We start from the raw sequence: 11,302 nt of genomic DNA on the forward strand, positions 1-11,302 counted from the left end.
ATCGCCACCAAAGCAACGTTTGCCAACACTGATCCTTGTTTTGGAAATGCAACCACAATTAAATTGGCCACTTGTTTACCTCAAATAATGTACACATCCACAATTAAATGACGTGATGGACCAGAAAGGCGCATCGGGAAGTCGTTCGAACCGGCTAGTCACCTTAGCGCAGCAGGCCGCGGAGAAAAGTCGGCGAAGTAACATTATCGAGGACATGGCCAAAATATGCGAAGCCGATCGCCAGACTAGCTCCTTCGTTGAAAGGACTCAGGGTATCAAGCGGCCTTCGGTTGACAACAGTGTCTTCGTCGCCGTGGAGGACCTCATTCTGGCCAGCGCTGAGCCAACGCCTGAGGAGCGGGTTAGGATGATCATGCTGGATTTTTGCTCGTCTCCAACTTACACAGAGGATGAGGATGAGCCTAACTATGAGTCGGAGCCGTGGTTTCGATTTCGCAGGAAAAGGATCAAAACTTACGGTCGGAAGAGGGATTCAAAAGGCCATATGGTCATGCAGAACGAGGAGCCCAGTAGTTCCACGGACCTCTCTGTGCAGAACGAGGAGCCCAGTAGTTCCTCGGACCTCTCTGTGCAGAGGGATCCCAATACTTCGTCGACCTCTGTGGCTTGTGACTTCGATGCTGCGGCATCGCAGAGGATACACGAGGTCCTGTTAAACCTAAGTCAATATTTTTCGGGGAGCGGGACCGATTCCAGTCCCACTCCTTCCGCTCCATCGAAAATAGATCTGCCAAATTCAAATTTGGAAGATGAGTGTTTGAACACTGAAGTGATGAACTTGAGAGACGACCTGTTGGAGAACGGATTTACTTTCGAGACCTCTATTTGTGACAATGAGCAGGAAGGTAGGGAGTAGGCTGACATTGCAAGAAACACATTTGTAACCCTTTTCTTCCAGGAACTCTGGCAGACACTCTCTTTGGCGATAGCAGGCAGGCGATCTCCATTACGCACCCTCAATTGGGTAATATAGCGCAATTCTTATTGCTGTAGATTCCAGTAATATTAACCTATATTTTTAGAAAGAGGAGAATGTAAAGATTGGTCTGATGCAGACTCAACACTGCAAAAGTCTGAAAAGATGTCATCAGATGACGAAACTGCTGAACATAAAAACATGTTGATGAAACAAATGAAAGCAGAACATCCTGTAGATGAGAAAACGAACCTAATATTGGAAGGCATCCCAATGAGCGAGTGGCAAACTCCAATGGAACTGCCCACGAAGTCCAAAGAGGTAATCAAACATATACCCGAAGAAGAGGTAAAGTTGGAGCCGAGTTCTCAGAAAGAACATGAACGTAGCAAAAATTCAAAAGAATCAAAGTTTAGAGCACTCTCTAACAAAGAAAGTGATATTGCCAAGGAAAAGGGAGGTGCTATGGTCGTAGACAAGTCTAAACAGCATGATAACCTACTACACGATGGCGATCTTCTTCAGGAGTTTCTCTTTAATGAATGGCACCCAATAAATTGTTCTGATGGCCCATCAACATCTAACGCAATTAAAGTGCCTAAGAAAAAGATCAATTTAATTAAGCCTGACGTCGAGCAACCTGAGAAAAAGACACCCAATAAAAGTCAGTCCATAGGAGGTCATCAAATTGTTGGCTTTCGAAAAACGCCCTACAAATTTATTCAGGTTTCGGAAGAAATGAAAATAAGAGGCGAAAAGTTTGTAGCCCAAGTTGTATCCGACTTATATCAGTCTAGTCAAAAGTGCAACTCAGTCAGTGAGGAATGCTCCGCTTATCATAGTCAAGTGATGGCATCAATAGAGTGTGAGAGATTCAAAACGGCCTTAAGTAAACCCATCGAAACATTGGATGTTACTAACAAGAAAGCAAAGCTTGAGGTTAGGGAAATAAATGCCAAATGCAGTCCTCTAAAAAATGAGAGCATAGCAGAGCTCGAGTTTTCTGGCTTCCGTACAGCCTCAAATAAAGCCATTGTGATTTCTGAAAAGATGAAAATGAGAACTGCAGAGTTTATGGCTGAGTTTCAGTCCGCAGAATCCAATCAGCAAAATGCTTATAAAGTCAATCAGCCAAATGACAAAAAAACAATTGAGATTTCAGAGGAAATACCTTCGAAAGCTTCCAAGTTGGTCGTTGATAATAAAATGGAAAAACCACATGAACCCACAAATGCCGAGGATTGCCGTGACTCCAATGAATCAACGTTTATGGGCTTTAGAACAGCGTCAAACAAAGCCATTGAAGTTACTGAGGCGATGGAGAAGCGAGGAGCCATGTTTCTTGCTCAGTCAAAGGCTGCAGACCAACAAGACGCAGAACTTATTGAGGAGCTCGTTTTTAGTGAATGGCAGCTAAGCGATCTAGCTGATGTTGCATCCACCTCTAATAACTCAACGGTAGCTCCAAAAATTAATAGCAATTCAATAAATGTTGAAAAAAGCAATACTGTGGATACAAAAACTGCAATTGAGAGCGAGTTTTTTGGCTTTCGCACGGCCTCAAATAAAGGCATTGTGATTTCTGAAAGTACGAAGGCCAAAGCTGCGCAGTTTATGAGTGAATTTCAAGCTTTTGGCCCAAGTACTGACTCAAACCAACCAATTGTGATCCCTGGGGAATCGAAAAGGACTGCTGCCAAGTTCGTGGATGAAGTGGCGGCAGAAGACAGTCCCAACAAAGCACCTTTTTGCGATGTACAAAGTCAAGGAAATGCCTCAGGTATTGAGCACTTCACTCGCGACTCCTCCGTGGATCGTTCTGCAAAGAAAGAGCATCCGAGGACGCCCAAGAGGTCGCAGGAGATCCACTCCTCCCTATCGCAACTTGCCGGCATATCCCCACTGGATCAGGCCACCAAGAAGTCCGTGATAGAGCGCCGGAATATCCTGACACTGAAAAGAAAACGAAAGATCACTTCGTCAACGGCAACTTCTGGTACCTGCGCCTCTCCGGCTGTGGATCGATTCGCACCCATGCCGGCTGCGACAAGTACTCCGCTGGCTGCCAGGAATTCAAATCTCTCCAAGGACTGTGCAAAGGATAGGCAGAGTGTGGAGGACATGTCACCTATTTGCATGCAACCGAGAAGGAGTAGAAGACTTGGTTTGAGTGGACGTCGCTCTTAGTTGCTTAATACCCAAAAGATTTAAGCCGCTGGTCGATTTAAATGGGTAGATACTTTGTTGAATTAATTATATTGAACATATTGAATGAGCCACTTAGTCACAATGCCTTTATATAAGTTATTACAATAAGCTTTTTTTGTAGCATACACCTTATAGGGCAATAAATGAGTTAATTACCTCGCTAGGAGCCTCCTGCTAACCATCTACCTACGAACTCCATGCAAAAAACCAGGAGAGACAAACCCAAACCCGCAGCCCACAAAACAAAGGCGAACAAGTAATAGTCCAGGTCGAATGCCTTAGCCGGCGGTTCATCATCGCGCATCAGGGTGTAGATTCCCTGCTGGATGAGCTCCCGGAAAGTGTCCGCCTTCATTTTGATGCTGATGCCGTGCTCCTGCAGGCGCCTCATGAACTCACTGGTCAGCTCCAAGTACGGCAGGCTCATGGACACGCAGTAGGACTCGAGGGCGTAGCCCACGCCCTGCCGAATCATGTTGAAGCGCGGCGTCTTCAGCAGGTACTGCTGCATCAGGATCAGCTCCAGGCGATCCTCGTACAACATGTAGATGTAGCTCTGGTTGAGGCCATCCCGGTACGCAGTCAGCAGGGTGACGTTCAAGGTCATGCTGTTCCTGCGCAGACGCTCGGGCAGGAAGGTCTTCGCCAGCAACTGACTCTTGTAGTACTCGTCGTGCAGACTGGGATAGGGAGCGCCGACCAGATCTTCCAGCGTATTGTACTCCCCGTCGTACAGCCCGGATGTGAGGATGCTGGAGAGCGTGGCCAAGTAGACGTTGGTCAGTATGAAGCCTCCGATCGTTAGGATGCCATGGATAGCCATGTCCCGCCAGCCCGCCACGCTGATAGTCTGGTGGCAGTTGTACAGGATGTGGCTGAGGCTGTACAGCAGGCACTTTCCAATCTCGACTCGCGCCCGTCGCGCAGCCAGGTGCAGCATCAGGGTTCCGTACAGCACAGTCGAGATCACGACCACCCAAAGGGTCCAGGAGAAGGGTTTCGAGTAGTACAGATAACTGGAAATCGGACGGGCGTGGGGAGCAATGAAGTACTCGCGGATAATCGAAAGGGGTGCTGTGTAGGCCACTTTTACATTTAACTCTTTGAAGTAGCATACAATGTCGAGCCGTTTTGTGCGTAGCATATCAGAAATTGCCAAGTAGACTTCGTAATCCGGCAAGACGGGCTTGGGTACACTTATGATAGTGGCGTTATAGCGGTTAGCCAGCTCCTTGACCGCCGCGAACAAGTATCCAGCGCGCACCATGTCACCCTGGTCGTTGAAGTACTCAAAGTCCCGCGGAGTAAGTGCGCTTCGCAGTATGCGCAATGGATAGCCTTGAAAATCTCGAATGATCCGTGCGCGATTGAAATACTCGGATACGTTCGGTAGGCTCATCGGTTGAATGCGGGGATAGGGAAGGTAGCTGTACAGGCCCTTCCCCCTCAGCAGAATCACATTCACGAATCCCTCTTTAAAGCAGGAAGCGTAGAGGTCCTCTTGCGGAAGTCCTGGTTCTTCATTGCTCAGGAACACTATGTGCAGCTCATGGAGCTCGTCCAACATTCGTGGCAGAAGACTGGCAACCAGTTGATTCTTATGGCGTCCAGATTCCATTAGACTTACAATGATTAGAGCTCTCTCCGTGAAGTTTCCTCGAATTCTAAGATCGCTAGCTACGCTCGAGTTGGAAGAGAGTAGAACTCTCGGAGTGTCCAGTCTGTGGAGTACCTCTGAGTCGACGAAACCCTCAAAATCGATGAACACATTGAGCTCCGTTTGGAGTGCCTTATTGAGGTCATGGAGAACTTGGACTTGGATGGATTCCAAGTCAGGAGCACCAACCAAACTCAGAAGAACTGACCCCAGTAGAAAAGAGAACATTTTGATAGCCATGAGACAGTGGGAAGAGCCTTTATAGGCTGCCTACAATGCCCACATGACAGGGCAAAAAGTTTGTCGAGCTGCATTTAAAGTTATAATGGATTAATTGCCATCCACCCCAACAAAACTAAGCTCAAAAAAACAAAGGTCATAATATTTCGCTAGGTAGCGGTAGCGTCCCATTAACCATTTAAGTTGTAGGATGAAGTGGGGGTCACAACGAACCAGGCCCGGCGGAAGGTGTGGGTAGTACAACCCACCCGAAATCGGACCCAGGGTATCACCCTATTTCGGGCACATTACATTATACTTTAAAAGTTCGATTGCTTCAATTTAAATTTTTTGACTATCAAATATATCATTTTTTGTACTATCAAAATGTTATGAAATAACAATGTAAATAAATTGAAACAGTTGCATGCTTTAGGTTTTAGTTTTGAATTTCCCGCCCCTCGAACGCGAAAAGCGCTTTCAAGCACTGGCAGCTCCATCGATATGCGCCTCCAGTTCTGGTCGTTGTCCAGCACTGCCATATGTGCAATTTTTTATCCCCATTCCAGTTGGTAAGAAAAAGTGTAATTGTTACGTTGCAGCAGTGAAATTGTACCAAATTTCGATTCCCATCCCAAATCGCTGCACATTTGAGTGTTAGGTCTCGCAAGGTAACGCCTCTTAATTGCCTTACGTCCGCAGGCGGGTTTGTTTACGCCCCCATTGGGACAACAAAAACAAAAGGGGAAAGTTGTGTTTACGTTTTCGAATACTAAATAACGTTTACGTCTTTGGGGTGGTTTTGGCTCAAACTGGGGGCTTCCAGCGGAAAGACCTTGTAATTAAGTGTGATAAGCGCCTTGTGCTCTCGATGGCAATTAGAACTACACGTCTTGTTCCTTCTGATAATCGTGTTTTTGTGTCAAATACCCACACACACTAAACAGTGGGGCTTACGTGTGTGTATATACTAAATACTAAGTGGGGAGCTATTAGGGTGGACCTTTTCGACAGTTTCCACAGTTGATTCCCCCATTCAACTGGCGTTAGCTGTCAAGTGTGTAAGTTATTTCCTCCCAGCTGCCCCAAAATTGAATCCGTGTTCTGTGAGAACCAAGTAGCAGGACACTAGACCCTGGAGTCCAGATATATACCAGTACTTGGAAGCTCTCTTTCCGCACTCTCGCGATTTTAAGCCCCCTTTATCGGAAATTTGCCGCCATATATTCATATATGTGTGCATGTTGTATAAAACTCGATTGCGGCTGCAAACAAATTAGTCTCAGCTCGGTTCGTTTCGTTTGGAAACAGTGCTCTCGTTCTCGTTCTCCCCAGAGACACGTCAGTGGCAGCAGGCAGAATATTCGGAATTCAGAATATAGTATTCGCTACCCCAACCGCCGTATTCCCTAGCATATAACCCACTCCGATCTCCGCAGCGCAACTCAGACCAAGGCTAATCCGAAACCATGTCCGACGACTTCGATGGCTGCGAGTGCGTCTGGTCGCAGGAGTACGCAATGCAGCGCATCATCAACTTCGTAAGTTCCTTTGCGCACAGCTCCAAGCTCCTGACCCAATGTCCTTTTTTACAGATTCGACAGAACCAGGATGCCTGCACGGACACCGAGTGCTTGGATGGTTAGTATTAGTATCAGTAACTCACCAGGTCTTTATTCTAAATATAAACATCATGAAACAGTCTGACTTTTACTGAAGTAACGATGATAACATTCCTATTTCGCTTATACCTAATGGTATTTACATTGTTATAACAATTCAGTCAGTATAAATTAAGTTCATGCAAGCTAGTAATAAGTTACCAAGAAGTATGCAGCAATTGAGAGTTGCAAGCTTTCACTTTACCCACTTTTATCCACTTTGCTAACTAATCCATCCGTTCCCAGTCGTCGGACGCACCTCGCAGCAGGCGCAGGTCGCCGGACGCGGCGATGACAGCGGCTTCTCCGTCGCCATGATCTTCCTGATCGTGGCCATGTTCATGTACATAGTGAACCCGAGTACCTGGGGCAACTTCACCAGCAACAAGCGAGCTGGCGGCCGACGCGACAATAATCAGGACGGCTCTCCGCCGCAGCCTCCTCCGCCGGCCATCAACTAGGTGACTCCGAGGACCCCTGCTTCTACGAAAACCTGAGCATCCACAACACAATTTGCAAACAGCATTTCCTTGTTTTGTTATTTCTCCCGCTATTGGGAAAGAAACCACGGATAGAACCAGATCAATCGACTTGGTGCCATCCATTCGCACGTTTACACAGATTAGGCAAATTATACATCCCTTACATTGTACAAAACACTTACCCGCGCACTCTGAAACACACCGGCTTATCAACTAACATATTTGGACACTTTTTAAAAGACTTTGGAAAACGAACCGCTTTCCGTGTGTATTTCCTTTGTACAAGAGGCTTTAAAATATTTAAAATGTACGTTTGGTGGGCGGGCATTGATGTGGTTTGTATTCTTCTCGTTGGGCTCGTCAGTTTTCGTTCTGCAGTTTTACCATCTTTTCGCGCACGTTCTTCAGCAGATCCTTCATTTGTTCGTACTTTCCCGTGGAGTCAGGCAGGTTCTCAAAGTTGATCACATCGCTGACGCCCACCTTAAAGTTACTGCCCACAGGCAGGCGATCGTACACGGAGAATTTCAGCAGCGGCGTGCCCTCATACGTCGCTTTAAAGGGAGTCGATGGTGCTGATTGGGACTGGTCAATATTTCCGGACTCGGCATCAGATGGCGCAACCTCCATCCCAGAGGTTTCATCCAGGTCAGTTTGTGATTTTGATTCATTCGCCGTCGTGTTATGCGACGCATTGCCCTCCAGCTCTTGGAGGAGCTTCTCCTGCTGGGCCCTCAAATCCTCCAGACTTGGAGATGGCGAGCGCGCTGTCAGTTCACCATCCTCGCTCTCTTCCGGCGGAGGTGGTGGCGGCGGGGGCACTGATGGTGGCAGTGGAGGACCCTCTGTTTCGTCTTCCAGTTCCATGTCGTAGTCATCAAAGCTGGTGAGCTCCTCGCTGGGCACGGAAGCAGGGTCGTGTGGAGCAGGCAAATCCACCAGCTTTTTGCGTTTGTATCCATTGATAACGTTTTCGCCCAGAGATTTGATGAAGTTCGCTTTGGACTGGCTCTCTTGGAATGGCGGTACATTGTGGTGCTTAAAGTCCTGTGGGATTATGAAATAAGAGATGGGTGCGGTATTCATAATGTCAGCACTTACGTCGAAAAATTTGGCATTGGGCTCGACGTTGAAGCCGGGATACTCCACTATTTTGTTGATGTCATATTTGAAGGTGTCGGACTCTCCATCTTCGTCGTCGGATTTGGTAACTTCTGTGCCCTGCAAGGAAGGAGGCATTAACAGATCACACGAGCTGATCACACAAGTAGCTAACTTACATCTGCATTGAACAGAGCTATGCCCGAGCTCTGCACCTTGGCCTCCTCCAGCCACGCAGGCGGATAGCCCAGCATTCTCATGCGGTAGAAAATGAATGGCAGCTGGCCGCGACTGTAGCCCATGGCATGGCGCGTCTTAGTGCTGATCCTTCCGGGGCGTATGTGGCCAAACCGCTGCTCTGTGTCCACGTGATAGCGCTCGGTGCGGCTGCTTATCTTTTTGCGAGCGCGATTTATCCTGGCGTTGTTTCTGGGCTTGGGACAGTCGCGCAGGGAGTGATCTGTGTCGCCGCAGTTGAAGCACGAGGACTGCGCCTTGGGTCGGAAGCACTTGTTGACCGCCTCGGCCTTCAGTTTCTTCCGTTCCGCTGTCTGCTCGTCCAGGATGTCGGCATTGCAGCGCTTGTACGAGGGAACGTGTGCGGCATTCAGCTTGGCCGCTGGCTGCGTGTCGATCAGAAAGAGGTCTTCGAGCTCCTCCTCTGAAACGGATTTGCTCTTCTCGAAGGCTGATATCACCAGTTCCTGTGGGTTGTCTCGGAAAACCAATTGCTTGTCTGTAAAGGCGCCTTCCAAGGCGACTAGCACTTGCTGCTGCAGACTGGCGAAGTGTTCCTCCTTGCTGAATCTCACCTCGAAAACCAGGCTATCCGCATCTCCTTCGGTGGTGTCCTAAACAAAGGAGTTGCTCACATTGCCACAGTATTGGATATATCCTGAATTACCCACCTGAATGGATGAATTTGGCTGTTTTTCCTCAACATTGGCGGCAGGTTCGACCTCTTTGCTGGTCACTTCTGCGGGATGGACGAACACCACATCGTCGTCCAGCTCCCCGTCTTCCACGTCGACGTCCACCACCTCCACGCTGTTCTGTGAGTCGTCAAGCAGTATAACGCTATCGTCCATTTCTGTTTAGAGCTTTGTTTTCTCTGATAATCCAGATTTGTTTGCAAATATTTGTTATTTTGCTCCCTTATTGCAGGGTTGTCATGCCAGCGCAAAGCACTCAGTAACATACAATGTCGCTATCGATTTCTATATGCGATAGCTGCAATCGATAGTCGGCGCATACATTTAAAATTCGTTGCATACTTTTTGGTGTTTCCTTTCTCGTTAATTTTAAATACTTATTTTTTATTTCTGCTATGTTTTCAAAATAATGTAAACAATATCATGTAGTGCAATTATATAAACAAATTTATTTGAGTTTTTTTTATATTAATTTTTTATATAGTTACTTATAGTCCATAAGTGATGGAATTTTCCTGCTTGCACCATCAAACAGAAATATATTAAGTAGTCGTTTTAATGGTGTATGTGGGTAAAATATTTCCTCCCCTTTACATAACTAATTAAGCCAATTAATATTGGGAACACGCATTATGGAACCTAATATTCTGGAGATAACTTCAGATTTGGCGATGTTCAATCTCACTTCCGCCTTCGGATTCCGAAATTATGCCAACTTTTCTCAGCACATCAGACATGCGAGTGGAACCTTGATTCTCGGGAGCAGAAGACGTCATGTCGTGTCTGATTTGAATCTCGCGAGTCACCTGCTGAATGCCAATCGCATCGATCCCCAGTTTATGTGGCCCGCACTTACGGGGAGGAAAACCCTGCTTCGGAGGTAATTGTGAATTCAACTTACAGTCGGGGAATTCTTCCGACAGAACGCGTGGAATGCCGCCGCCTGCCGTAGAAGAGTTTCGTCCAATTTGAATAAAAGCTCGCCGAGATTGGGCCACCAGTGGCATGCCAATGAGCCGCAGTCGCTGATACTGGACACTGGATCGCCATCCAACATAAATAGTTGGCATCTTCGCTGGGCCAGTACACTCACCATGGATCTGCTCAAGAGGCACCTGCTGCTCCTGGCCATCGGAGCTTACCTGTGCGCCTGCGTCCAGGCCACGATTACCATCCAGAAAGTCAAGCCAGCTCTCCCGGATCCCAGCCAGCTGCTGGCCAAGCTACCGCCAAAGCCGGACTTCCTCAAGGATCCCTCTAAATTACTGGCCAAGATCGCGCAATCCAAGCCACCTCTCCCGGATCCCAGCCAGCTGCTCGCCAAACTGCCGCCCAAGCCCGCCTTCCTCAAGGATCCCAGCCAGCTGCTCTCCAAGTTTGTGAAACCTAAGCCCGTGTTTATAAAGCCGGTGATTGTGAAGCCGGTGGTGGTGATCAAGCCCGTGGCGGTTGGTGGTGGTGGTGGTGGAGGGGGTCACGGCCACGGACATCAGGGACATCATGGACACCATGGCAAGAACTAGCTATAATATCTTTATGGAGCAGTTAGACAGTATGGTGAATCATTTAAGTAAGAGTACATCTGTGAAAACCTAAAAACCACTTCATGTAAAAAGTTAAATAAAATCTAGTGATATACCTAACAAAAGAGTGAGAGTAGAAAGTGTCTTTATCAGTTAGAACTTGCTCTTCCATATGGCCATCGAATGAGCCACAAGTTTTCAGCCCCTCCACTCCCCCTTTGAACAAAGGAAGAAGAAAGTGAAAGGGGTTCCCCGCCCCCAGTAAATGTGACCCGCAATGAGCGCATATCGATGTGCATAATGAATCCATCACTCGCTCGCCTAACGATGTCCCTTTGTGAGCAAATTGAAAGGCGGGACTGCTTCTCCAGTTGTCCTGTCGCCAACGCGGCGTATGAGCAATTGCAATTGGAGGGGCGCACGGGGCGGATGCGCGATGCTGGGCGGCTGGGATGGTGGGATGCTCGGCGTGGGACGGCACATTAGCACTCAGCAGCGGACCAAGTGGCGATAAGAGCGCGTTTTAATCAACGTAATCATAATCATATGACCAGAACAGACATTCCGAGGCGGCACAATCGT

At 47.7% G+C, this 11,302-nt stretch overlaps 5 protein-coding genes across 9 annotated transcripts; 3 read left to right on the top strand and 2 right to left on the bottom strand.

Moving 5' to 3' along the window:
• Window positions 1-8: 8 nt before the first annotated feature.
• Window positions 9-3,248, top strand: LOC122612699 (breast cancer type 2 susceptibility protein homolog). Of its 2 annotated transcripts, XM_043786479.1 has the most exons (4): window positions 9-866; window positions 920-985; window positions 1,044-1,316; window positions 1,347-3,248. In XM_043786479.1, exons 1-4 carry the CDS (start codon window positions 116-118, stop codon window positions 3,122-3,124), a joined length of 2,868 nt encoding a protein of 955 aa, XP_043642414.1. In that variant the 5' UTR covers window positions 9-115; the 3' UTR covers window positions 3,125-3,248. The 2 variants fall into 2 exon arrangements, with proteins under 2 accessions (XP_043642414.1, XP_043642413.1); XM_043786478.1 differs by having other exon boundaries at window positions 1,044-3,248.
• A 57-nt stretch (window positions 3,249-3,305) lies between these two features.
• LOC122614540 lies at window positions 3,306-5,042 on the bottom strand. The gene has a single exon (XM_043789103.1). It carries the CDS (start codon window positions 5,040-5,042, stop codon window positions 3,306-3,308), a length of 1,737 nt encoding a protein of 578 aa, XP_043645038.1.
• A 500-nt stretch (window positions 5,043-5,542) lies between these two features.
• Window positions 5,543-7,419, top strand: LOC122612581 (small integral membrane protein 14). Of its 4 annotated transcripts, none has more exons than XM_043786295.1 (4): window positions 5,543-5,593; window positions 6,461-6,562; window positions 6,617-6,662; window positions 6,929-7,419. In XM_043786295.1, the coding sequence occupies exons 2-4, from the start codon at window positions 6,491-6,493 to the stop codon at window positions 7,141-7,143; spliced, it is 333 nt and encodes a 110-aa protein (XP_043642230.1). In that variant the 5' UTR covers window positions 5,543-5,593; window positions 6,461-6,490; the 3' UTR covers window positions 7,144-7,419. The 4 variants fall into 4 exon arrangements, with proteins under 4 accessions (XP_043642230.1, XP_043642228.1, XP_043642231.1 ...); XM_043786293.1 differs by having other exon boundaries at window positions 5,571-5,692; XM_043786296.1 differs by lacking the exon at window positions 5,543-5,593 and adding an exon at window positions 6,053-6,082.
• LOC122612580 (zinc finger CCHC domain-containing protein 8 homolog) lies at window positions 7,395-9,442 on the bottom strand. The gene is made up of 4 exons (XM_043786292.1): window positions 9,174-9,442; window positions 8,445-9,116; window positions 8,266-8,385; window positions 7,395-8,211 (listed from the first exon to the last, which is right to left on the bottom strand). Exons 1-4 carry the CDS (start codon window positions 9,351-9,353, stop codon window positions 7,525-7,527), a joined length of 1,659 nt encoding a protein of 552 aa, XP_043642227.1. The 5' UTR covers window positions 9,354-9,442; the 3' UTR covers window positions 7,395-7,524.
• Window positions 9,443-10,230: 788 nt separating this feature from the next.
• LOC122614541 (chorion protein S38) lies at window positions 10,231-10,720 on the top strand. The gene has a single exon (XM_043789104.1). The coding sequence runs from the start codon at window positions 10,292-10,294 to the stop codon at window positions 10,718-10,720; it is 429 nt and encodes a 142-aa protein (XP_043645039.1). The 5' UTR covers window positions 10,231-10,291.
• The last annotated feature ends 582 nt before the right edge of the window (window positions 10,721-11,302 follow it).

Source organism: Drosophila teissieri, chromosome 2R (genome assembly GCF_016746235.2).
Source record: "Drosophila teissieri strain GT53w chromosome 2R, Prin_Dtei_1.1, whole genome shotgun sequence".
Taxonomy (NCBI): Eukaryota; Metazoa; Arthropoda; class Insecta; order Diptera; family Drosophilidae; genus Drosophila; species Drosophila teissieri.